The following is a 27,126-nucleotide window of genomic DNA, read 5'->3' on the forward strand; positions in this document are numbered from 1 at the left end:
TCTAATATTTTCTTGGTAGAGAAACTTTATTGAGACCCAACAATCCAAATAAGAACAAATATAAAATGACCAAAGCTATAAAAATAAAATAAACAAAAAAAGTGTTTTCTCTATTTTTATTATAATTATTTTATTTTTTGTGCATATGTTTATTTTATTATTATGTATAAGATATAGATTGACCAATTTGTCCTCAGAGTGCCCACATGGTATCTTTTAACTGTAAAATAGTTGGAATGTAAGGAAATTTAGCACTAGAGGGTAGATTGACTAAAAAAAAAGAAATTTGTATCTTGAATTTTCTCCAATGAAAAAACAATGGGCAAAATGAAAGTTATGTACAAGTTCAAGGGGAATAACCGATTTATTTTTTTTATTTTTTATTAATAAAAAAATTTGAATAAATAGCTTTCATTCAACTACAAAGCAAGCAAGCTAACATATTACCGATGTATTTTGTGTTGATAAATTAAAAAATTAAGTTGACTATTAATTTGAGGTGTAAGAATCAGTTCTTACACAACTTAATCAAGAGCACAAACAACAGGCTCTCATACAAATTAAGTTGATTTTGGCACAAGGAATAATCAAATGAATAATCAAAGGCTTCACACAGCCTTTTATTGAACATTAATGGCATCGGTAGTGGCATCGGAGGAGCACAATAATCAAATGAGTTTGTCCATATAAACGGCAAAACAAACCATCAAATGAGTTTATTTCATTAAACTATAACTATAACTATAAAGAACGAAAGACAAAGACTTTGACTCCAGCCATTGTAAGAACAACCACTGAGACCAGGACTTTATTACAATTCTAATAATGGCAGCAAGCTCACTCAGGCATTCAAGTGGGTGGGACACCTATGTCATTTCATTATTTCATCCAGAAAATTCGAAATTGGCATTTAAATTTAGAGAATGAAAGACTTTTCATTACTTAAAAGAAAACTGATTATAGATGAGATCCGAAAGACTTTTCAATGCTCAACTGAACCCCAAAAACTAACCCACACTATATATAAGTAGTAAGGCACGACCCATGCAATATATTTATACCACACAAACAATAACCATGATATCTTTAACTTCTGCTAAACTATGCTTCCTCCCTTATTGCCTTGTCATCTTGTTGTATGTTTCATCACCAAATTGGGTTGCCTTCCCTTCTGCTACTTCTACTTCTGATACTGAAGCAAAGGCTCTTCTCAAATGGAAAGCCAGCTTATTTCCAAATCAAGCCCTCAATAACCTCACCTGGTACGACCCTCCCATTCATAATATTAATGTCACCAATTCTTCCAACAGCAATCCAAAACCAAGAACAAGCCCATGCACCTGGATTGGTGTTTCATGCAACGCAGCTGGAAGTGTCAGCAAGCTAAACCTTTCCACTTGTGGTATTCAAGGTACGCTACATGAGTTTTCATTCTTGTCCTTCCCTAATCTTGAATATCTTGACCTCAGCTTGAACAAACTTTTTGAAGCCATCCCACCTCAAATCAGTAACCTCTCCAAACTCCACTATCTTGATCTCTCTTGGAATAACTTGTCTGGGAGAATCCCACCAGAAATCAATCTCTTGAGAAATCTTACCCTTCTTTGTCTCTATGACAATAAACTTTCTGGTTTGATTCCCAAGGAGATAGGGAGCTTGAAATCTCTTGTAGATCTAAGGTTGTCTTACAACAATTTAAGTGGTCGCATCCCTCCAAATGTTGGTAGCTTAATAAAGCTAAACACTTTGTACTTGAATGACAATCAACTTTCTGGTTCGATTCCCAAGGAGATAGGGAACTTGAAATCTCTTGTAGATCTAGAGTTAACCTACAACAATTTAAGTGGTCTCATCCCTCCAAATATTGGTAACTTAATAAACCTAAACACTTTGTACTTGGCTAACAATCAACTTTCTGGTTTGATTCCCAAGGAGATATGTAACTTGAAATCTCTTGTAAATCTAACGTTGTCCTACAACAATTTAAGTGGTGTCATCCCTCCAAATATTGGTAACTTAATAAACCTAAACACTTTGTACTTGCATACCAATCAACTTTCTGGTCTGATTCCCAAGGGTATAGGGAACTTGAAATCTCTTGTAGATCTAGAGTTGTCCTACAACAATTTTAGTGGTCCCATCCCTCCAAATATTGGTAACTTGAAATCTCTTATAGATCTACAGTTGGGCCACAACAATTTAAGTGGTCTCATCCCTCCAAATATTGGTAACTTAATAAGCCTAAACAATTTGAACTTGCATTTCAATCAACTTTCTGGTTTGATTCCCAAGGAGATAGGGAACTTGAAATCTCTTGTAGATCTAGAGTTGTCCAACAACAATTTTAGTGGTCCCATCCCTCCAAATATTGGTAACTTAATAAATCTAAAGTATTTGTACTGGAATAACAATCAACTTTCTGGTTTGATTCCCAATGAGATATGGAACTTGAAATCTCTTACAGATATAATATTGTCCAACAACAATTTAAGTGGTCCCATACATCCAAATATTGGTAACTTAATAAAGCTAAACTATTTGTACTTGCATTCCAATCAACTTTCTGGTTTGATTCCTAAAGAGATAGGGAATTTGAAATCTCTTCTAGATCTAGAGTTGTCTTACAACAATTTAAGTGGTCTCATCCCACCTGAGATTGGCAACGCAACCCAAATTCATGTGCTGGACCTTTCTTCAAATCATTTAGTTGGGTTGATCCCAAAAGAATTCGGGAAGTTGTCTTCGTTGGTGAACTTGAGGTTGAATGGAAATCAACTTTCGGGTCGTATACCTTCGGAATTCGAATCATTCAATGATCTTGAATATCTTGACTTGTCAACAAACAAATTGAATGAGTCAATTCCGAGCATTCTAGGTGACTTGCTCAAATTATACCATCTGAATTTGAGCAACAACAAATTATCTCAAGCAATTCCATTTAAGTTGGGGAAGTTAGTTCAACTGAATGACTTAGATTTAAGCCATAACTCACTTGAAGGTAAGATACCATCAGAAATGGGCAGTATGCAAAGTTTGGTGACACTTGATCTTTCCCACAACAATCTTTCAGGTTCCATACCATCAAGTTTGGAAGAGATGCACGGCTTGTCGTACGTTGACATATCCTACAATCACTTGGAAGGTCCCCTTCCCAACATCAGTGCATTTCAAGAAGCTCCCCCAGAAAGATTGAAAGGGAACAAAGGATTGTGTGGCAAAGTTGGAGCTCTGCTGCCACCCTGCAATGCACATGGCTCAAAAAAGGATCACAAGTTAATATTCTCTCTTCCAGCGATATTTATACTTCTATCTGCTTTCTTTACAATTGTCTTTGTAATAGTGCAAAGAAAGAAGAAGCATCAAGATACTAAACAAAACCACATGCATGGAGAAATTTCCTTTTCGGTTTTAAATTTTGATGGAAAATCAATGTATGAGGAAATCATAAGGGCAACAGAAGATTTTAATTCCACATACTGCATTGGGAAGGGAGGACATGGAAGCGTCTACAGAGTGAATTTGTCATCTGGAGACGTAGTGGCCGTGAAGAAACTTCATCTATTATGGGATGGGGAGACAGAATTTCAGAAGGAGTTCTTGAATGAAGTAAGGGCACTTAGTGAGATAAAACATCGAAATATTGTGAAGCTCTATGGTTTCTGCGCACATAAACAACACTCGTTTTTGGTGTATAAGTATCTTGAAAGAGGTAGCTTGGCCGCAATGTTGAGCAAAGATGAAGAAGCTAAAGAGTTGGGGTGGAGTAAAAGGGTGAATATTGTTAGAGGCTTAGCTCATGCCTTGTCTTACATGCACCACGATTGCTTGCCACCAATTGTACATCGTGACATCTCAAGCAAGAACATTTTGTTGGATTCTGAATATGAGGTCTGTGTTTCAGACTTTGGCACATCTAAGTTTTTAAATCCAAACTCAACCAATTGGACTGCCGTTGCAGGCACATATGGCTACATGGCACCAGGTAATATTGTGATTCCATGTTCTCTGTCTGTAACACTTTTTAAGCTTTTGCTTTTAGACCAATGCTTCATTTTCACTTGTTTGATTTAGAAAATATAACTATTAGATATTTTTTTATGTGAATGATGATGAAAACTTCTCTTATTTAATTATTTTTCTTCTTCAACATCCAGCTTTTAATTCTTTTTTTTCTTCACCGTCCAGCTTTCATTAAGCTATCTTTTTTAGTTCTGAAAAAGAACCAAATTTCCTCGAATTTGTAGGTTGTGTGTTTCAATGAATTATTAATTTGATTGGGAAATTGTGACTTCCTCACTGTCTTTTTTCTGAGAAGCAATGTTTTGAACACTTCAATCTGAGTCTCTTATTATACGTGTGTACAATTGATGCAAGATACAATTTCTTCTATGTGCTTTTTCTGAGCAGAGCTTGCATATACAATGGAAGTAAACGAGAAGTGCGATGTTTATAGCTTTGGAGTTGTCACACTGGAAATAATTATGGGAAGCCATCCAGGAGATGTTTTTTCATCTTTATCATCAGGGGCATCATCTTCGTCCTCATCTGCATCATCTGCCCCTGAAATGCCAATTTCGGAAGTTCTGGACCAACGGATCTCCCCACCCACAAAACAAGAAGCAGGGGAGGTGGTCTCTCTGGTGAAGATCGCATTTGCATCCTTGAATCCCAGTTCGCAGTGTCGTCCAACAATGAAGAAAGTTTCTCAGCTCCTGTCATCAACTCAGAGGCTGCGTTTGTCAAAGCCATTACATATGACAACATGTGGTGAATTGCTTGCTGTTGATGGTTTCACTGCCTGATCAGGACATGTGCTGCTTTTCATTGGAGTCTGCCTTATTCTAAGTTTTCTTAGATGTTTGGATTATTGTAATATATTTCATGCCCACTTCTGTCTTTTGGGTTATTAGTATTTAGAAATATTTTTCGTAATGTATGTATGTATCAATTTGCCCTGTTAAGCATTCCATTAAAACTTCACTCGCAGTGCTCTTTTTTTAATGTACAGAATAGTGATTCCTCAACAAAAAAAACAAAAAAAAAGGTGAGCGTGCACTCAAAATACAACAAAATCATAAATTAGAGGACCGATAAAGTGATGATTCAACATTGAAAAACAAAATGAATACTTTATCTAGGATGTTTTAAAGTTTGTTTATCCCTGTGAGGGAAAACAAAATGAAATAAGACAAGGGGTTTTGTTTAGTAATTTTATGTACTCTGTGTAGCAGCAAATACAGACGAGAATTTGAAATTGTAAACCACCCCAAAATCATTAATAAACAATTCAATTGTGAAAATTAAATGACCAAGACCAATATAGCAGGAACAAATATAGTATTTGACGTGGCGATAATTGTAAGGGCCATACTGTATTACTATATATGGATAGCTACCTACCAAACACCATATATATAATAGAAACAGAGAGGTTCATAGACCAGAGCCATTATCGATTTCGATTTTCTTACAGAGAGAGAGAGAGAGAGAGAGAGAGAGAGAGAGAGAGAGCTATAGTGACGATGTCGACCCTTAGAGTTCCTCCCGAATCCGAAGACTGAGCAGCTAAAAAAGGCCTTCAAAGGTTCCTTCTTTATTATTTTTCTGATCTTTTACTCCCTCGCATCATTTCTTGTTCTCATCATAAACCACCCCATATTTTGTAATTGGCTTTATGATTGATGATTGATCTATCCCATTTCACCGATCCGATTGTTGGTGTTAGATACAACGTAAATGATCTGATAATGTAAAAAGGATCCTTTTTGTTTTTTGTTTTTCATTTCGTTCTGCTAATTCTCTTTTGACTCTCTCTGTCATCAATGATCAGATGCATCAGATTTGTGTTTTGTGTACATGAGGTTTGGTGGGTTGATGAAAGGGGCACCTTCTATAGTGCACCAGGTGCACCCATGCACCATTTGTCCTTTATGATGCTTTCATAGTTTTTAAAAAATTGGTTACTGGTTATACAAGTTATTAAGTTTCCACTTTTTGAAAATGCAATTGCACAAGGGTCATGCAATTATGCCCTTCCTATTTGGCAATTGGCATATGATTGGATATGTTATTTTTCAATTGAGTTTATTCTTTTTGACTCACGATGACATGCTTATGAATTTCGCAATGGTATTTGTTTGCTTTTATAAATCTAAAGTTACCGTTTTAGACTCTTTTTTTATGAGAACTGTTTGACTTTTTTTGTTGTTATGATTTCGATATGTCACCTCATTGTAAATTAAGGTATTACAGTGTTATGGATTAGGATAGACTATAATATTGTTACAATTATTTCAATTATTTCATAACATTTGCAGATTTGTTCATGATTCATGAGTTAGGGGTTGCTTTATATAACTTGTAACCAAAATCAATAAAACTTAGGTAACTTTATATCAATCCAATTGGCCCAATTGAAATTGTTTTTTTTTTTAACTTGTAACCAAATACATTTTTTGAACATCTAAACTATTCTTTTTGTTTTGTTATTTCTTAAATGTGAATAAATTACTATAAGGAACTAAAATACGACTACATAGTATAACTCGTTTACGTGTTTAATAGCAATCAATGATAAGATATTCAACTTTTAAGACATAATATCAATAAATATCCACTTATATTATAATAAATATTATATGACATACTCTGAAGCCACACTATAATTACTTCTCAAGATGACATATTATTATATAAAAATATATATGCATTTGTGCTTATTCTAAAAATAACTTTAAACAAATGTCTTATAACAAAATATGACTCATGGCATCATCCAACAAAATTTTCCCTTATGATCCTTCTCTGTTATTTGGTTCATATCTTCGTAATATAATTGGTTCATGTCCCGATCAATAAAAAAATTGTTAAATAAGAATATATAATAATATAATAATTAAATAATATATGTGCACTTTATAATCAATATATAATATATAAATATGATATTTACATATAATATATACAATTTCAACTAAAATACTCGAAATTTTATATAAGTATGTAACATAACAAAATACTAAATGAGGTAATGAAGGGGAAGAAAGTGATTGAGTTACCATCTCATCATTTGCTTCTCATGTACGAAATTTTAGAATTCAAGCTAATTCTAAAATAATTTGAGAGAAATGTCTTAAAACTAAAATTATATATTATTTCTCGAATATGACTCATAGCATATTCAAAATATGCTTTTACAAACTTATTTCTATGCCTAAACAAATAATTTCATGTTCCCACAAAAATTTATCTTATGATCCTCCTCTGATTTTTGGTTCATATCCTTGTTATATAGGTTTCCCCTTTCCTATCCATAAAAAAATTGTTTAATAAGAATATCCACTCATAAATATAGTATTTACATATAATATGTATAATTTCAACTAAAATACTAATTTATATATATATATATGTATTTTAACATAATAAAATACTAAATGGCGTAAGAAAGTTACCAATCCCCTAATTTCCCATGTAAATCCCCATTTTATAAGGACATAGATCAACATTACAAGGAATTGGTAAGTGTGGACCTTAAGAATATAAAATGGGGTCCTTATTCTAGCAAACATGATGGTTTACAAGACTAAGGACGTGTATTACAGTAGTTTAGATATAAAAGTACCATAACATTGTAAGAGAATCCTAAAACTTATAAGTTACAAGATTTGGGTAGCGATTTACAAGTTTTTGAACTAGGATTACAACATTAGGGTTCATCTAATCCATAATGTTGTAAATACTCATTTACAAGGATATGGATCCACATTACAAGGAATTGGTAACTCCAGACCATGAGAATGTAAATTGGATCCTTATTCTAGTAAAATGAGGGTTTACAAGACTAAGGGCCGATTTTACAATTTTAGGACACGAGGGTATCATAACCTTGTAAATAGGATCCAAAAACATGTAAGTTACACGATTTGTGTAGTGATTTACAAGTTTTTCCACCACGATTACAACGTTAGGGTTTTCATAATTCTTAATGTTGTAAATCCTTATTTTACAAGGATATGGATCCACATTACAAGGAATTGGTAAGTGCAGACCATGAGGATGTACATTGGGTCCTTATTCTAGTAAAATGATGGTGTACAAGATTAAGGGCCGATTTTACAATTTTGGGATACAAAGGTACCATAACGTTGTAAAGAGGATCCATAAACATGTACGTTACACAATATTTACAGGTTTTTGCACCATAATTACAACATTAGGGTTCTCATAATCCTTACCTTTGTAAATCCTTATTTTACAAGGATATGGATCCAAATTATAAAGAATAGATAAGTTCAGACCATGAGGATGTAAATTGGGTCCTTATTCTAATAAAATAAGAGTTTACAAAATTAAGGGCCGATCTTACAATTTTGGGATATGAGGGTACCAAAACGTTGTAAAATGGATCCATAAACATGTAAGTTACATGATTTAGGTAGTGATTTATACGTTTTTGTACCACGATTACAACGTTAGGGTTCTCATAATCCTTAACGTTGTAAATCCTTATTTTACAAGGATATGGATCCAAATTACAAAGAATAAGTAAGTCCGAACTATAAAGATGTAAATTGGGGTCCTTATTCTAGTAAAATGAGGGTTTACAAGATTAAGGATTTTGGGATACGAGGGTACCTTAACGTCTTAAAAAGAATCCCTAAACTCGTAACTTACAAGTTTTTTGTAACAATTTACAAGGTTTTGCTCTTGGATTACAATGTTAGGGTCCACCGAATCCATAATGTTGTAAATTAGCCTTTTACATGGATATGGATCCATATTACAAGGAATTGGTAATTGTGGACCTTAGGGATGTAAAATGGGTCCTTATTCTAGTAAAATACTTATTGGAGAATTTTCCTTACATTTTGTTTATCATTGTGAAGAAAAACAAAATTAAATAAAACAAGGGTTTTGTTGAGTAATTTTATATAATCTGTGTAAACCGTCCCAAAATCAATAATAAACAATTAAATTGTGAAAATTAAAGGGAGTTTCATTATTATGCCCAAAATAGGGGCTGAAATTATAAAAACAAGACCCCACATGGAATGCATTTTAGAAACACACCTAAAACCAATTTACTACATAAAAAATGGGCGTTGAAGTTCCTATAAATTACATGATTGCCACTGATTAACTTTAAAAAAGCCAACACAAAAAACTCAAAAAAAAAAAAAAAAAATCCAAAACGATCCCAACCCAAATTTTTAAAATAAACCCAAACAATTTATTTATAAATAAAAAAAATTGCGAAAACCAAGCAGGGGCTCTTCATAGAAGTACATTGTTAATACTATGTCATAGAACTATCTTGTTAATACTACTACGTCATAGAACTATCTTGTTAATATTACTATGTCATAGAAGTACATTGTTAATACTCTATCTATAACTATCTTGTAAATATTCTGTCATAAAAGTACATTGTTAAACAAAAATAAGATCCATAACTAAAATAGTAACAAAAGATAAATCGATCATCAAAGCTTAAAATACATTCACCAAATCAACTAAAATCCGAAGAAAAACACATAATTGAAGCAAAAGATAAAAAATTCCAAGTCCAAACCAAATGACAACGATAACGCAGCGAAATCCTCGTCTTCCTCCACAATCGAGTCGTTGTAGCAAGATCTGGAACAACCAAGAGGTCCTCGTTGCTCGCGCTTCTATACTTGAGAGTTTTTTTAGATGAGTATAGTCGTATGCGGCTTTTACTGGGGTCCTTTTCTTAATTTTTTAAAATAATAGAGTATAGCCGAAGGCTATAGGGTATACCCAGGCGGCTATACTACGGTTTTTATTAGGAAAAAAATAGTATAGTCGTGGCTATACTGTTTTTGAAACGTGGGTCCGAATCTCTAGCAGGTCTTCTTCTTTTTTTCTTTTTTTTTTATAAATAGTATAGCCACGCTCCAATACTTGATTTTTTTTTTACGAGTATAGCCGCCCGGCTTTGCTGCGGTCTTTTTTATATAAGCAGTATAGCCAAGTGGCTATAGTCTTTACACTACACATATGACTAATTTCATGTTGAATTAAATATGACCAAATAGACATAAACGAGTATTTTCATAAACAATAACAACATCTAAGTCATAACATATAATAATTTATCGTTTGATTTTCAATTTTGAGCCAATTTTTGTCTTTCAAATCGTTAGACAAACTTAATATTTTCAAGAATTTTATGAAATTTTCCAAAATATGTTAAAGAACACCAATCAGAGGGGCGAGACTGAGAGGGATGCTGTACATAGTAGGACTGGGATTGGCGGATGAGAAAGACATCACCTTCAGAGACTTAGAAATAGTGAAGCAATGTGACCAGGTTTTCATAGAGGCCTACACTTCTCTACTCTCTTTTGGTCTCTCTTCCGACGGCCTTTCCAAGTTGGTATGGGTTTTCTTCTGTCTCCCTCTCTTGCTCTATTTGTTTTCAAAACGTACGTGTTCAGTTTTTTAGAAGGAATTTCAATGCACAGGAAAACTTGTGTCACAGTTACAGATAGAAAAACGGTGGAGGAAAAAGCCGACCAAATTCTAACTGCAGCTGCTGCTTCTGACGTTGCTTTCCTTGTAGTTGGGAGATCCTTTTGGGTATGTATGGCTTTCTTTGGAATGTCAGTTTATTATGTTATATATTTGTTTCCAAAGAATCATTTTTGACGAGTAATTGAAATTGGGTTCCCAACAACTTTATATTTTAATTGAGTTATTTGATCAGTTGAAGTAGAGTTAGGAACACAGAGCTACAACTCACTCTGATCTTGTTGTTCGAGCCAATAAGTTGGGGATATATGTCAAAGTGGTGCATAATGCATCGGTGATGAATGCAGTTGGAATCTGTGGCTTACTACTCTACCATTATGGAGAGACAGTTTCAATTCCATTCTTCACTGAAAGTCTGTTCCTTTCATGTTTTGGCTGATAAGAAAGACCTTATTACTTCATGGAGTGCTTCATTCATGGCAGAGTTGTAAGACTAAGACCAGCCTCTATGGATAAAATGCAAATACATAAATAAATTATCACCTCCAAATTAAGGGTTCTCAAGTATTCAGAGTACTTACCATAAGAACATTATCCACATCAAACCAAAATCCAACCAAACAGAACATTAACATGAAATAAAAGTAAAACAAATTTCAGGGGCAACATGCATCTGGACTTCTAGTATCAAAAGAAGCTTAAACGAGCCATTGATCATTTGCTTTAAATCTTGGGAGAATATATTAGAAGAATTATTTGGGGCTTTGGCCATAAATTATAAATATTTTATGGTCAGGTTCATCAAAGGGCCCAAAAGCAGACAAGATACCATGAGGTTCAAACATCAAACCACTTGTCTGCAAGTTCACTGTTTTCATACAAGATAAATTTTTAAAAAAAAATAAAAATCGGGGAATTGGAGAATCGGGGGCTGGTTTGGGAGACAAGCCCCCATAGGGATGGGGATGGCAATTCCCCGAAAATTCTTATCATGGATGGATGGGGTGCGAAGACTGGGATAGTTATTGTCCAACCCAAACTGGCCTAGTTGCCATTCCTACGTTGATATGATGGGTTTTAGTATTTTGTCTATTAATATCAACATACACACCGATGGGCTTTGAAAAGAGAAAAGGTTCAAAACTTATGGGCTTCAAATTACGACGAATTTTCACACTGACCCCTTCATTGTCACCTTTCGTTTTATTTTACAAGGAATTGAAATAGCGATTGTTGAACGATTTTAATAAAATTTCTAGCAGGAAATTAGAAGGTTCTGGTTTTAATAAAATTGATAAACTACATGTAAAAAGGGAAATGTGCTTAGTTTTATAAGGATAGTGAGGCTGAGTGAAGTGGGTGAGTTATATATCTTTTGCTTTCTTTTTTGTATTCGTTTGTTTGACTGTATCCACCAACTAGTGGCATTTCTCTCCTCTTTTTCCCTCTCTATCTATCTATTTTTTCCTCAAATTTCAATCAGTAAAATTAATTCAAATATAAATTAATTAAGAACTTGTAACTCAAATAATTAAGAACTTGTACTCATGCATTCGAGGTCATAGTTCAATTCATCATCTTCTCTAATATCAATTATTTAAAAATAATAAACCTATATAATAGAGTAATTTTCACTTTGGAAACAATTTGTTCTCACCAAAAAAAAAAACAATTTTAGTAACTTAACAAACTATCTTAATTAGAGAATGACCTCAAACTAGATGTGGGCTCAGTCATCAGTGACAAAGACCTTTGTCCATGCCTCTGCCCTATAAACTTTCACTTTTTTCTGCATTCACTTCTGCATCTAACCAAAGCACACACCATGAAGCTTCAAGCTCTCACTCCTCCCACACCTCTTTTCTTCTTCTTCTTCTTCACCACCCTCCTCTTTTACCCTACCGAGTCAACGCAGCCTCCATATGCCTGTGACTCGTCCCAGCCATCAACCAGCTCCTACCCTTTCTGCAAAACCGCCCTCCCCATCAACCAAAGAGTCCAGGACCTGGTCTCGCGCCTCACATTGGATGAGAAAATCTCCCAACTCGTTAACTCGGCCCCTCCGATTCCCCGACTCGGCATCCCGAGTTACGAGTGGTGGTCCGAGGCATTACACGGCGTCGCCGACGTCGGCAAAGGAATCAATCTTTACGGCACCATTTCTAACGCCACCAGCTTCCCTCAAGTCATCCTCACCGCCGCCTCCTTCAACGAACACCTCTGGTACCGCATTGGCCAGGTGAGTCAGCTCACCGAGTCAAACAAAACCCAACTCGGCCTCTGTTACTTTTCTGGTCCAACAAATTACAACCCATTACTTTCTCTTTGCTGCACATCAAAACCCATGTCCTTGTTTTTGTGTTTTCATTCGAAATAAATATAAAAAATGAAAACTTTTATTTATTTACTTTGTTCATTAGGTTATTGGGACCTGAAGCTAGGGCATTGTACAATGCTGGGCAAGCAACAGGGATGACATTTTGGGCACCAAACATTAACATTTTCAGGGACCCAAGGTGGGGGAGAGGGCAGGAGACACCTGGCGAAGACCCATTGGTGGTAGGCAAATACGCCGTGTCGTATGTGAGAGGCGTTCAAGGCGATTCTTTTGAAGGAGGGAAGCTCAAGGTCGGTGGTCGTCTTCAAGCTTCTGCTTGCTGCAAGCATTTCACAGCTTATGATTTGGACAACTGGAAAAGCGTCACGCGCTTTGGCTTCGATGCTCGTGTGAGTTTTCTTCTATTGGTCCATTCAAATTCTTGCTTGGAATTTTTTTTTCTTTTTTGTTTTTTGTTTTTTTTTTGTTTCAGTCACTTGGTGACTTTATTGGGCAAAATTAAGATTCCTCCTTGATTTAAGTGCCGTAAATTATATATTTAATTTGATAAATATTGAGTAGAACTTTATTGGGTTTTGAATTTGTCAGTTAATAATTCACTTCAATTAATTTTTCATTATTCTTGTGTGTTTTGCAGGTGAGTGAACAAGACCTAGCAGACACATACCAGCCTCCATTCAAGAGCTGCGTGCAGCAAGGCCAAGCCAGTGGCATAATGTGTGCTTATAATCGTGTCAATGGGGTTCCAAGCTGCGCAGATTACAATCTCCTAACCAAGGTTGCTAGAGGCCAGTGGGATTTTCATGGGTACTTTACTTTAATTACAAAACGCTAATGCTTCTTTTCTCATCATGGTTTGTTTGGAGTTATCTACTTTTGCGATCACCGTTTTCCCTTTGATTGTGGACATTTTTACTGTCATTTTTCATGATAAGATAAGATATTGATTCTGCATTGCTGTCGACATATAATTAACAGTTTATACTGGTTGAAACTTCATATTTTCAATGCTTGACCAGTTGGTTAAATAGTGCGCTCGTCTTCTTATACTTAAGTTTAGAGTAATTTAGAATATTCTCTGCGAGAAAAAGACAAAAAATGATTGATAAAATAAAATTTCTGTTTTTAACTATCGATGTCAATAAAATCCAGCTACCGATGAGCTTGAATTCGAAAATGATCAGGTACATCACGTCGGACTGCGATGCGGTGTCCATCATTCGCGATGTGCAAGGGTACGCTAAAACGCCCGAAGATGCAGTCGGTGATGTGCTCAAAGCAGGTAATCTGGGGCCCGCCCTAGTCTTTTTCCACTTTGTTTATTTTCCCATGACATGCCACATGTGTCTGTTTCTCAGTTTCTGAGTACTTTTTTGTTATGTAATGTCAAACCTACCCCTGTTGGGCTGTACATTCTGTGCGCATTATCTTTTGATTTGAGGTCAGGGCCCATTTGTGGATATGTGGGCCCACCCACTTGATCGAACTTTATGGGCTTTTGGTTGAAAGTCAAAATAATAATAAAAGTAGCTGGTCCGTCTTGTTCTCTTAAAATGGACTTCTAGTTCTCCTCTTTTCGGATGCACCGCTTCTAAGCCTATTATCAATTCCCTTTTTCTGCTAACAAGTGAAAAGAAAGTTGGATTGTTTTAGATCCTATCAAAGATAAGATACATGAATTCTAAAATGAAACTGATTTGAGTCAAGATCTGAAAAAGAAAGAAGGAACCTTTAGATTATGGTGTCTGATTGGTACAAAATTTGATTTAAGAAATTTCAAAATTGGACTTATTATAATGTGGTATTGGAATATGGTCATGTGACATAATTTGTTCACGTGTTGTAATATAACCGTATTGTTTACACATATTATAAAACGTAAACGTGGTTATAACACTTAATCGTATTCCAATACCACGCAGTAGGGTAGTGGACTGTCTCTAACATGCTTCTACATTTGACTAAATGTTGCAGGCATGGACGTGAACTGTGGATCCTACTTGAAGGATCACACTAAATCTGCAGTTCAGCAGAAAAAGCTGGATGTGTCTGAAATAGACAGAGCTCTCCGCAACCTCTTCTCTATAAGGATGAGGTTAGGCCTGTTTGATGGCAGTCCACTCGAGCAACCTTATGGCAACATTGGTCCAGACCAAGCGTGCTCCAAGGAGCACCAGGCTTTAGCCCTTGAAGCTGCTCAAGATGGCATAGTGCTTTTGAAAAACTCTGGCAGACTTCTCCCATTGCCTAAATCAAAAGCCATTTCTCTTGCTGTCATTGGTCCCAATGCCAATGCTTCAGTAACACTTCTTGGAAATTATCATGGCCGTCCATGTAAATCCATAACCCCATTAAAAGCATTGCAGGGTTATGCTAAGTACACAAATTATGAAGCAGGCTGTGACACAGTTAAGTGTCCCCAAGCTACAATTGATAAAGCAGTTGAAGCAGCAAAAGCAGCAGATTATGTGGTTTTGATTATGGGGCTGGACCAAAGTCAAGAGAGAGAGGCGCATGACAGAAGGCACTTGGGCCTGCCTGGAAAGCAACAGGAACTCATTTCCAGTGTGGCTAAAGCTGCTAAAAAACCTGTTATTCTTGTGATTCTTAGTGGGGGTCCAGTTGACATAACTCCAGCCAAATATGACAAAAAAATTGGAGGCATCTTTTGGGCTGGATATCCTGGTGAAGCCGGAGGAATTGCCCTTGCTGAAATCATCTTTGGTGATCACAATCCAGGTAAATTAATTGACAATGAATTTGTTCAAATTCTAGATTGACAGATGATAACATTTTCTTGACAAAATGCTTGAATTATTTAATGTTTGCTATGCAGGTGGAAGATTGCCAGTGACTTGGTACACACAAGATTATGTCAAGATACCAATGACAGACATGAGGATGAGGCCTGACACAAAAACAGGTTATCCTGGGCGCACTTACAGATTCTACAAAGGCGGAAATGTTTATGACTTTGGTTTTGGCCTCAGCTACTCCAACTACATTTATGAGTTTGCCTCTGCAATAGCTCAAAACAAGCTTTACTTAAATGAATCATCCATTAGTTCCAAAGTTAAGTCCTCAGACGCCGGCCGTTTCCGTTTAGTCCCAGATTTAAGTGAAGAATTCTGTGAGAAAAAGAAGTTCCCAGTCAGAGTTGCGGTCAAAAATCATGGGGAGATGGTTGGTAAGCACCCTGTGTTGCTTTTTGTGGGTCAGAAGAATCCCAACAATGGAAGCCCAATGAAACAGTTGGTTGGATTTCAGAGTGTGATATTAAGTGCTGGGGAAAGAGCTGAACTTGAATTCATTTTGAACCCTTGTGAGCACCTCAGCCATGCAAATGAGGGTGGTTTGATGGTAGTGGAAGAAGGTTCTTATTTCTTGCAAGTAGGAGATGTAGAGTACCCTCTTGATATCATAGTTTGATTTATGAAGGGTTGCTTCTTGCAACTGCCAATTTAGAATGGAAGTATGATTTCATTTTGAGAATGAAAATCTTTAATTATGGAAGCATAAATGGGAAACCAACTTGAGCTGTTTATAGCTCTTCTTTGTCCTCCATTGTGTTGATTGAACTACTGCTTATCTCCCGTGCACAATAGAGACAAGACCAAATTTTAAAAAAATGTGCAACGGAAAGTAAATTGGAATTGAACTACTTGTATAGTACACTATAATACGATACGGTACATATACGATGGAACATACAAGATAATTACGTTAAAAAGTATGAGACATGTGACTTGCAAGTGAAGATTGAACGTGAACAAAGTTTTGTTGGGACCCTCATATTGTTTGATGTGGTAAGACTAACCACTTAAGGAAAAATTAATTGCTTTGAATATCAGGAATATTAGTGCAACAATAGGTGAAAGAGTTTTATGGCATGTTTACTAATCCGTAATTGGATTATGAGGAATTGAATTGAGGAGAATTAGATTCCGGATTCCTATTGAAGTTGTTTACTAAATCATATGGAATGAGGAGAATTAGATTCCGGATTCCTATTGAAGTTGTTTACTAAACTATATGGAATTGGGGTAGGAGTGATACTAATCGTTAAAATGTCCTCCTTGTTGGGTTAAAGTAGATGGCAAATTTGGAATTTTGAAAAATGTGTGAGGATATAATGGGTAAAAAAGATGAATTCTTAATGGGTTAGTTCTCCAGGAATTATAATACCACCTCTCATCCAAGAATTGAATTCTACCAAAATCAGGAATTCAATTCCTAATTTTGTGTGGGCCCCACTTACTTTTCAATTCCTGATGAGAATTCCAATTCCTGATTAGTAAACACACAATTAAAGAGAAATTAGAGCAAAGTTGTCCAGAGTTAATAAACCAAGAACAGGAGCTATCTGTTGTGACAGAAATAGCATAAGAGGACTAAAAGAAAGGCAACAAAGTACTGAGAATATCAGTCAAATTTAATGAAATGATGATGTCTAGATAATCATTTTGCATAAAGATGATGTGCATCGCTGATATATATAATTGCGAATCATTGATGCATGTGAGATCCACAATGAATTATGTATATCAACGTTGCTTTTTGCGACGTGTGCGTCAAAAGCGAAGCTCCAGTTGGTAAATGATACAAGTATAGCCTAAATAGTAAAAACCAAGTGGAGCTGGTTGATCGGTGCTGGGAGTAGCAAGGACAACCTCGTGACTATGCGGAATAGCATTCATATATTTCTTCAAAAACCAAATCAATTAGCAGCATTATCCAAAAGGCTAAAGGACTCGATGATCTATAAATATGCTCAAACATTGATTTATACAAGGCATCTCACCAGGTGACAAATGTCTCAGGATCTCAAAAGTTTTTCAAGTAGGTTTTCCTCTGTTTTCGCCAAAAACAATGCAGCTGCGGATTCATTGTTAAAATATGTAGGATACTGTCCAAAAGACTTTGGCAAACAGAGCTTTATCCTTGGTAGGATTCTGGCTTTGCCCAAATACAACACAGTATTGTACATACAAAATTGTAGGGAAAATAATGCACAACACAAATTTTAGTATACATATAGCGTCAACTTTGTGTGAAACATCTCAAATTGGGCGTGCTTGGGAAAACCATCATTGGTACTAAAAGAATCAGAAGAGTTACATAGGCAACTAGAACGTGAGATTCCCTAGCTAGAGAGCAATAGCTGACGCTTACTTCTCCTTTGTTCCTTCGGAAAATGGCAACAACAAATCCAGGATCGTCCCTTGCATTCCATGTCATGGCTGGAACAGTCACCTCGCGCGTCCCATCTGGGTGGAAGTAATCATGGAATTCCTGAGTGTGGGCACTGAAAACAATCCTGCAAACAAGGAATTAACAAAACTGATTAGCTTACAGGTGAAGATGTGAACTCGGCATTTGAGGTACATTGTGAGTTGTAAATTGGAGAACACATTCATGGATTAATATAAGACGTGAAGCCCTGGAAAATTAAACATTGGAAACCCTAATTTAAATTTTCATTATGAGATTTGCCCATTTCAATTTTACACTTAAGGAGGATCAATCAATTCCATAACATCAAACTGGCGTTACCCACCAGTCTGACAGATGTGGACACTAGCAAGGGACAAGTGTTAAACTGAGGAATATTAGGTGATGATTAAATCAGTAATTTCAAATGCAAGTGGACCATGAGCAACATCTGATTGGCACATCAACAAGAATATTTTGGGAGGAATTCAGGAAAAGGTCACAATAAAAATGTCAAAAAGAAATCTGTACGAGCATAAAGTAAACTGAGGAACATTTCAGCATTAGAAACTTTAGTAACAGAAAATTAGTGGAAATCTGGATAATGGAACAAGTCGTGGATATACCAAGCCTGGTTAAACAAAGAGAAAGCCAAAGCGTCATTAAACCCCACCCCTCACAGAAAACATAAAAAATGAAAGTCTACTCCTGAGATTTGTGGAATTTATCCCCTCAACTTCAGAGCATGATATTGTACCATACCCCACCATCACAGCAATGGAAAGTCTGAGAAGGTTCCAATAAGGAACTTGCATAGAAATTTCTCTTTTAAACCCTATATGTTTTGCAAAACAGATCATGACTTCTTTCCTTTGTTTTCCAGTGTTTGGCGTGTGAATGGACAGTTCTGTACAAGCAGACACTGTTTTTACAAGCACAGTTCTGTACAAGTTTCATTTTTTGTTTCTCATACATGCAATTATTTTGTACTCTCTAAATCAAGTTAATTATATTCTCCTTCTCTTATATCAACCAGAGAAAACAGTTAATCAGAAATAATACCAGACCTAGAAATATGAGATATCAGAATACTCTGAAATGGTGACAAGTTAAGACCATTGCATATGTAGACAATACACACAGAAGTTATGACAATCAGAGGAGTCATCTCCTTGAAGACTAAATCGGGTCTCGCTAACATGCTTTATTTAAGAACACACATGCGGCATTTCACTAGACGATTGTAGAAAATGGAAAAACATGGTCCTAATAAGCAAGAATGACAGTATCATAAGAACTCTTCCTCTGAACATGAACTCACCTTGGTTTGAGAGCTTGAAAGATATATTCAGTAGCATTCGGAGGTAGCTTGTGTAACAAATTGTATGGCCCTGTACCAACACGTCCCCTAGAATCAAAGGGTAAACAATTTACAATTAGCATGAAGTAAAACTTCCAGCCATTGTACAAAATGAGAGATAACAAAACAAAATAAACAGCACAAACTGATAGCCAGTCTTTTACTACAGCTTCTATGAGGTCAAATGTAAAAACCCATTTGAACTAATTCCTATCAGACATAAAAAAAAAATGGAAGTAAAAAACAATTGCTTGCACCTACCTGCCGTCCAATATGCTTGAACTCCTACTCCTATCATAGTTAGCAGCAGCTACAGTTTGGTTTAATGGGAAATGAAGCAAGAGCACAGGACCAGACCCAGATGACATAGCATTCTCTCTCCACCCAAACTCATAAACCTTCTTCCTCACTCGACCATTCTCATCCATTCCCTCAAGCTCGGTTCCCATCTGAAAATCCATGCTTTCACTCTCCACCACCTTCTCCACACTGAACCTCAGCTCATTGTTCCCGCAAAGCAAAGCCACGGCATTGAGCGACACGAAACTCACATTACCGATTTCGAAGGCTCCGCAACCGGCAGAGTCAAGACCCGGAAATCTACCCGAAACCCAACTCACCAAATCCGCACTTAGCTTATCGCACTCTCCGACATCTCGGTCGCCAAGAACAACGTGAAGTGGCAGCCCGAGAAATGGACCCAATACACGCTGAAATTGGTGAATCACCGAAATGTACTTGGAATTCGGCAATTTGTAACCTCGGGCCGAGATATCGCCCAACACTAACAGCATATCGGGCTTCAAAGTTCGGAAAGAATTCTGCTTGATAAAAATTCAGGCAACTCAGTAGTAAATAAATGGGGAAGGTGGGGGCAAAATGGGGAATTGTGTTTGCTGTTATTACCGTGAAGAACCTGGACAAGTAGTAGTCTCTGAAGAGGAGGTTGAAGTAGCCGGCCTCGGAGCCCAGGAGGAGGAGATTGGCGACCATCATGACCTTGAGGTCGTCTGGGTGGTCCTGGTTGGGTTCATGGCCATGGAGGTTAGGGCAGGAAGGAGATGAGACCCACTCTTCATAGATGAACAGAGCTGAGACTGCGATTAGGGGCAACAATGGCTTCCACCCAACCGCCATTGTTGCAGCAAATTGAGGGCTTTGGGAGTTTGGACGAAATTGAGGGCTTTGGGCCTTTGAAAGCAAGCCATGGATCGGTCCATAAATTTTTAATTCGTAAATACTTTAAAAACTAAAAAATAATACTATTTTTACTCGAATACAATATTGGACTTCTCAAAACGTTGAAACGTTACAGGACAACTAAGACTTTACATTTCATTAAGAAATTAAGATGACATTAACTTTTTAGGTCACAAGATAATATTAATGTAACACCCCGACTCTGTTTAATTTCCAATGCGAATGGTAAAACTAAATTAAAATATGAAATTACGAAACTACCCTTGGGGTAGGGTCTTTCGGTCATTTTCTTGTCCGGAAGGATTTTGGGACCATAAGTGGTTTGGTTGCGTAGGTGGTTCTGAGATGAATTCGTGGACAGGCGGTAGGCTGAATCTGAGTTATACCTGAGGTTTTGGCGATAAAATTTCCTTCGTGGCAAAACCGTAAATAACTCAAAAAGGGTTTTTGTCAAAATAAAATCAGATTTTCTTTTTTATTTTTCTTTCTTTCTCTCTCTCTCTCTCTCTCTCTCTCTCTCTCCCTGCGAATTTCCTCCCTCCCGCGAGCACACCTCTTCCGATCGGTGCAACCACCGATTCCGCCACCACCAACCGTGACACCGGTGCCAAACAGACCGCCAGGCCCCACCGTCACACCCCAGCCAAGTCTCCGTCGATAACAGCCGCGAATTTCGCCGGAAATTGCAGAAATCCGGTGGTTTTTCCCGATTTTTCAAACCGCTCGTTCTCTCTCATTTCTTCACCAAATTGGACGTATAAGGTATGGATTTCTACCTATTTTCCGTGCTCTAGCTGATGGTTGGATAGGATTGCATTGATTTTGAGCGTAGGAGGTCTGATTTTCGACTTAGGTTTTGGCCGGATTTCGGGATGAAATTCCGGCCACTTCCGGTCAGTTTTTGGGGTGGGCCCAAGAACAAAAGTGACTCCAAATAGGGTGTTACATCTAGGATAGGAGTCTGGGGCTGAGATTTTGAGATTTTCCGGCCAAGCCTAATCGCTTTGGACACCCGCTTGCTGCCAGCGCGTGTGGCGGCGCGTGGGCAAGTGTGGTGGAGCTGTAAATCATTCCAGTGTGATCCTTAGGTTGTCACGAGCGCGTAGGATTTCGCGGATCTCGATTCCGAGGTCGTTTGACAATCGAACCAATTATCGCATATTGGGCGTTATTCGGGTTCGATATGTCCCAACCGTTGGATCGTTTTCAAACTGAAATATGTTCCTCTAGATACCCTTAGGATCGTGTAGGATTCGACGGATCGTAAAACGGAGTCCCGGATACTCCGGAAAGGCTAACCTAGGGTGAGGGTTTCCATAACCGTCCAATTGGGCGATCGTGAGCGATCTAATCGTCCGTTTCGGACCAAATGTATAGGACGTGTATCCTAGACCTCGTCAAACCTATAGAAACTCCCGGGAAGCTAGGGTTTTATTTTAAAGTTCTGTTTTGAAGCGCTTGACGTTAATCGTATTTTTATATTCGAATCAGTACTCGACCCAACATACGCAGCAGCGGGACCTCTAAGGGTCAAGCTGTGTGGGATTACTTGTGAGTGGACTTTTTCTTTTGAAACTCAGTATGATTTCATTTATGGAATTGTGGCATATAGTTTTGTTTTGTTTATCAAGAAATGATTATATGCTCGAATGAACGTTTAAGGTTTTTATAAACCTTATTATGATATTTGAATTCCGAGAAAACATATTTGCATGCGTCTATGCATGGGGTACGTGATGGTTGGCATGGACTATGGTAAGGTAATATTTGATTTGCTGGTTGGAGTGCGTTAGCACTAATTCATGTACCTCCCGATCCTGATTTTGATTACGGATATTGAGTACTTTTGAAATTATGAGAACTCAGTAACATCCTTGAGGGGATGTTGCTGTGGACCCTGGATTTGGGGTAGTCCGCGCGTAGGATCGGTATTTCAGCGCATGCTTTGACCGTGTCGGCTGTACGTGCTGGCCGAGAGTTCGCTCTCAGCTTGGACGGCTCGCTCCCTAGACACATGGTGAATCGAGGAATGACTCTGCCATGTGGACTAGTCAAACAGTCCCCCGGTTGGATTGTTTCCCTGGTACAAGTAAATATTGGTTATATTATTATTATTATTATTATTCTATTACATCATATATTTAGTAGGTATATTATTGTATGTTTGTATGAATGTTTATGAGAGTCTAACCTCTCGGAACTCTTAATTTGAGTGGTGGGCTTCGTGAAGTATTATTCACGGATTACGGATTTGAGATCCGGTATAAAGGTGTTAATACCTATGCATGTGTTGTTTATGTTGTTTTGTTACACTTATGGTTTTCTTGCATATAAAATGTGGGGGTTACATTATTTTGTTTTCACTTGAACTAAACTTGTTTTTTTGTCCACTCACAACTTTCTTTTGCCTGACCAAGAGCGCATCGAAGTTTTGCATGAGCGGACCGGGTGCATTTTGGAATTCGAGTCTCTAGAGACTCTTGGTACCTTTTCCTTTGGCGATATTTCGTTGTATTTTGAATTCGTAGTTATGCTCAGACGCCTAATCGAGGGTTTAATTTTGTAAGGCCGAGGCCTTGTTTGTAAATTATTGTACGCCTGTAAAGCATGCCGCCAGCTGGTTGTTTTTAATCGTAAATTTTGAGCAGGTTGAATTGGGAAATGTTCAATTTACAGGAGACTCACAAATTTTGGTAGAAAGTCTCGCTTAGTAGATGGGCCCGATCGGATGATGTCGGTAATTAGGCGGGTCTGCTCTGTGTTCCAAGGAATTTCTGGACGGGTCCTGTCAGTTTGGTATCAGAGCATTAGGTTCATTTTCCTTCGACCTTTGCGCTTTTGTTGCATTGTTGAAACTAATGATTCTATGGTTTCCTTTGTGTAGAATCATGCATCCTCAGCGTCCTAGGACGAGGGGTGGTCGTGTTCCGAGATGGGGAGCAAATCCTCCACCTCCACCGCCACTACCTTCTCCGTCTCGTTCACCTCCATCTTCACCATCTCCACCTGCCGAGGAGCATGATGGAGGAAATGAGCCCGGCGCCTTTTATCTCTGTTCACCTGCATTTATGCTCACGCCTTACATGGGAGAAGAAATACTGAAGGCTTAGACATAAAAAGGGTAAAGGAACTGGGAGCAAAAGAATTTCATGGTGGTACTGATCCTGCTGAGGCTGATGCTTGGCTTACCGATGTCGAGCGGATATTTGAAGTCCTCCAATGTCCTGATGGAGATACGGTTCGCTTGGCCGCTTCTTGCAAGGGAATGCATATTATTGGTGGAAGATTCAAGAGGTTATGTAAACCCCTGTCATTACTTGGGAAGAGTTTCAAGGGGCATTCTTTGATCAGCCTATCCGCATACTTACAAGACTACGAAGAAGGCCGAGTTTCGTGATCCGAGGTGGTTCCATGTCGTTGTTCGAGTATGAGCACAAATTTAATGAGTGTCTCGGCTTGCACTGAATTGGTAATTAAGGCGTATAAGTGCCTTCGTTTTGGAACAGGTCCGTGGCTCGATATTCGTGCAAAGGGTCATCGCTACGATATATCCCACCATGAGAGCCTTGGCCCAAGCAAAGCAGATGTGGTGGCGAAGGCGATAACTGGTGCCAGACGTGAGGCGCCGCAGAGGCTCATCTCGTTTTGTGGGCCCGTGGTCCATCAAAGAGGGAGGATCTAGCTCCAGCTCGCGAGTAAAGTGGATGGTCCGGAGGACGGGACCGGTTCCAGAGGGGGTCCTGCTCTCGACCGCTCGAGCCGGCCTTGGGACAACAATGGGCAAGATGTACCAGGATCCTCAAAGGCCGCATCAGAATTTGTTATAATCAGGCAGGCAGGGACATGTGAGGAAGGATTGCCCAACTGCAAGTGTTAGTGGTCGAGGGGCGAGGACGTGTTTTCAATGTGGGCAAGTAGGCACTATAAGAGTGAGGTCCCCTTCTTGCTGGTGGTAGAACGAGATCGCCCCGGGCAAGGCAAGCAGAGCTCGAGTCGACACGAGTGGCGATCGCCGCTCTGCAGCGGGTTCGTCATCGAGTGGTGGAGTGCACCACTTTTCGGGGCGAGGCGTAGGGTCGAGGGTCGGCCTCGACGCCTACTACGCAAGCCCGGGTATTCTCGATGACACAGCAGGAGGCGCAAGCGACACCCGATGTTATCACTGGTATGATCCCTATTTTTGGTTACCTTGCTCGTGTTTTAATAGATCCCGGGGCCACCCATTCCTTCATCGCCCATAGTTTCTCACCTTATGCCAGTGTTAGACCGACACCCATGGCAGGGAATTTTAGTATCTCGTTGCCTACGGGCGATGTTCTGTTTGCGGACATGGTTTTCACGGATTGTTATGTTCAAGTGGGTGATGCCATGTTGGAAGCTGATTTGATTCCCTTGGAATTAGTTGACCTTGACATTATCTTGGGAATGGATTGGCTGGAAAAGCATCGTGCGTCGGTGGATTGTTTCCGGAAAGAAGTTGTGTTCAAAAGTCCTGGACAACCTGAAGTAATATTCCATGGAGAACGTAGAATTCTCCCATCTTGTTTTATTTCTGCCGTAAGGGCAAAAAGTTACCAGAAGGGTTGTGCGGGATATTTAGCTCATATCATTGATACTCAAGGGTCCACTTTGACTCTGGAAGATATTCCTGTGGTTTGTGAATTTTCAGATGTCTTTCCTGATGATCTTCCTGGTTTGCCCCCCCAGAGAGAAACCGAATTCACTATTGAACTTCTTCCAGGAACGAATCCAATTTATCAAGCCCCTTATCGAATGGCACCAGCAGAATTGCGTGAGTTGAAGACTCAATTGCAGGAGTTGGTGGACCTTGGGTTCATTCGACCTAGTGTCTCCCCTTGGGGTGCACCGGTATTATTTGTAAGGAAAAAGGATGGAAGTATGAGACTTTGTATCGATTACAGGCAATTGAACAAGGTGACAGTGCGTAATCGATATCCTTTGCCTCGAATTGATGACTTGTTCGATCAGTTGAAGGGTGCCAAATATTTTTCTAAGATTGATCTGAGATCGGGATATCATCACCGAGTACGGGAAGATGATATTCCCAAGACAGATTTAGGACTCGTTATGGTCACATGAAGTTCTTGGTGATGCCTTCGGATTGACAAATGCACCGCAGCGTTTATGGATCTCATGAACAGAGTGTTCCGACCTTATTTGGATCGTTTTGTGATTGTATTCATAGACGATATTCTGGTTTATTCCCGCACTTTGGAGGGTCATAAGAAACATCTGCGATTAGTATTGAAGACTTTAAGAAGAAAGAAGCTTTATGCTAAATTTAGTAAATGTCAGTTTTGGTTGGATAAAGTGGAATTCCTTGGACATGTTATATCAGCAGAAGGAATTTATGTGGACCTCGCAAAGTAGAAGCATTGTGAATTGGGTGCAACCCACAAGTGTAACAGAGATACGGAGTTTCGGGTTAGCGGGTTACTATCGTCGATTTGTAGAAGGGTTTTCTTCGATAGCAGCACCTCTTACTCTGCTAACGAGGAAGGATGTTAAGTTTGATTGGACGGAGGAGTGCGAGCAGAGTTTTCGGAGTGAAGAAGCGGTTAACCACCGCACTGTTCTAGCTCTTCCGATAACTCTGGCACTTTGTGATCTATAGTGACGCATCTTTACAAGGCTTGGGATGTGTTCTGATGCAACATGACCGGGTAATTGCTTATGCCTCAAGGCAACTCAAGAAGCATGAGCAGAATTACCCTGCCCATGACTTGGAACTTGCCGCAGTGGTGTTCGCGCTTAAAATCTGCGGCATTACTTGTATGGTGAGACGTGTCGATTTTCACCGATCACAAGAGCCTCAAGTACTTTTTCACTCAAAGGGAGTTGAATATGAGACAACGACGTTGGCTGGAATTGATTAAAGATTATGACTGTACGATTGAATATCATCCCGGTCGAGCTAATGTGGTAGCTGATGCACTAAGTAGGAATGTTGGTGGAAGTTTAGCTCATCTCGAATGGTCTATCTTCCGCTATTGTTAGAACTGCGAAAAGATGGTGTGGAGTTGGAAATGACTCCTCGGGGAGGTATGCTTGCTAGTGTGCAGGTGAGGCCTATTTTGGTTGAGCGGGTGATTGCAGCACAATTAAGAGATCCTAATCTTTGTATGCTAAGGTCGGAAGTAGAGAATGGTACACGGACGGATTATGCAATAAGGAAGGATAGAGCTTTGGTAGCTGGAACTCGTCTTTGTGTACCCAAGCACGATGAAGACTTGAAACGAGAAATCATGGAAGAAGCGCACTGTTCTACTTACTCTATGCATCCGGGAAGTACTAAGATGTATCGGACTTTACGAGTACTACTCGTGGCCACATATGAAAGGAGACATTGCTCAGTATGTGAGCAAATGTCCTGATTTGTCAACAAGTGAAAGCGGAACGACAGTAAACCGTCCGGACTCATGCAACCACTTCCGATCCCTGAATGGAAGTGGGAGTTTATCACAATGGACTTCGTTTTCAAACTCCCACGTACTTCAAA

The 27,126-nt window shown here is 38.5% G+C and overlaps 3 protein-coding genes across 12 annotated transcripts; 2 read left to right on the plus strand and 1 right to left on the minus strand.

Annotated features, from left to right (window-relative positions):
* The first annotated feature begins 1,051 nt into the window (after positions 1 to 1,051).
* On the plus strand, positions 1,052 to 4,985 carry LOC103333104 (uncharacterized). Of its 8 annotated transcripts, none has more exons than XM_089047415.1 (4): positions 1,070 to 1,719; positions 1,792 to 2,515; positions 2,588 to 3,982; positions 4,408 to 4,985. In XM_089047415.1, exons 1-4 carry the CDS (start codon positions 1,078 to 1,080, stop codon positions 4,800 to 4,802), a joined length of 3,156 nt encoding a protein of 1,051 aa, XP_088903541.1. In that variant the 5' UTR covers positions 1,070 to 1,077; the 3' UTR covers positions 4,803 to 4,985. The 8 variants fall into 8 exon arrangements, with proteins under 8 accessions (XP_008234118.2, XP_088903543.1, XP_088903541.1 ...); XM_089047416.1 differs by having other exon boundaries at positions 1,070 to 1,282; positions 1,322 to 2,227; XM_089047417.1 differs by having other exon boundaries at positions 1,060 to 2,371.
* Positions 4,986 to 12,303: 7,318 nt separating this feature from the next.
* On the plus strand, positions 12,304 to 16,395 carry LOC148919507 (putative beta-D-xylosidase 7). Of its 3 annotated transcripts, none has more exons than XM_089045525.1 (6): positions 12,304 to 12,736; positions 12,918 to 13,224; positions 13,473 to 13,642; positions 14,020 to 14,117; positions 14,810 to 15,574; positions 15,672 to 16,395. In XM_089045525.1, exons 1-6 carry the CDS (start codon positions 12,420 to 12,422, stop codon positions 16,262 to 16,264), a joined length of 2,250 nt encoding a protein of 749 aa, XP_088901651.1. In that variant the 5' UTR covers positions 12,304 to 12,419; the 3' UTR covers positions 16,265 to 16,395. The 3 variants fall into 3 exon arrangements, with proteins under 3 accessions (XP_088901651.1, XP_088901650.1, XP_088901652.1); XM_089045524.1 differs by having other exon boundaries at positions 13,473 to 13,613; positions 13,988 to 14,117; XM_089045526.1 differs by having other exon boundaries at positions 12,307 to 12,753.
* A 1,353-nt stretch (positions 16,396 to 17,748) lies between these two features.
* LOC103333001 (uncharacterized) lies at positions 17,749 to 20,606 on the minus strand. The gene is made up of 4 exons (XM_008235798.2): positions 20,313 to 20,606; positions 19,668 to 20,227; positions 19,368 to 19,454; positions 17,749 to 18,152 (listed from the first exon to the last, which is right to left on the minus strand). The coding sequence occupies exons 1-4, from the start codon at positions 20,541 to 20,543 to the stop codon at positions 17,876 to 17,878; spliced, it is 1,155 nt and encodes a 384-aa protein (XP_008234020.1). The 5' UTR covers positions 20,544 to 20,606; the 3' UTR covers positions 17,749 to 17,875.
* Between the last annotated feature and the right edge of the window lie 6,520 nt (positions 20,607 to 27,126).

Source organism: Prunus mume, linkage group LG2 (assembly GCF_029339155.1).
Source record: "Prunus mume cultivar Tortuosa linkage group LG2, ASM2933915v1, whole genome shotgun sequence".
Lineage (NCBI taxonomy): Eukaryota > Viridiplantae > Streptophyta > Magnoliopsida > Rosales > Rosaceae > Prunus > Prunus mume.

Coding starts and splice junctions, on each gene's coding strand:
- LOC103333104 (XM_089047411.1), top strand. CDS start 1,078: ATGATATCTTTAACTTCTGCTAAACTATGCTTCCTCCCTTATTGCCTT. Junction 3,983..4,404: donor ATATGGCTACATGGCACCAG/GTAATATTGTGA, acceptor GCTTTTTCTGAG/CAGAGCTTGCATATACAATG.
- LOC148919507 (XM_089045526.1), top strand. CDS start 12,323: ATGAAGCTTCAAGCTCTCACTCCTCCCACACCTCTTTTCTTCTTCTTC. Junction 12,754..12,917: donor CAGGTGAGTCAGCTCACCGA/GTCAAACAAAAC, acceptor TTTGTTCATTAG/GTTATTGGGACCTGAAGCTA. Junction 13,643..14,019: donor GGCCAGTGGGATTTTCATGG/GTACTTTACTTT, acceptor GAAAATGATCAG/GTACATCACGTCGGACTGCG.
- LOC103333001 (XM_008235798.2), bottom strand. CDS start 20,543: ATGGCGGTTGGGTGGAAGCCATTGTTGCCCCTAATCGCAGTCTCAGCT. Junction 20,228..20,312: donor ACTTGTCCAGGTTCTTCACG/GTAATAACAGCA, acceptor TTTATCAAGCAG/AATTCTTTCCGAACTTTGAA. Junction 19,455..19,667: donor TCAAGCATATTGGACGGCAG/GTAGGTGCAAGC, acceptor CTTTGATTCTAG/GGGACGTGTTGGTACAGGGC.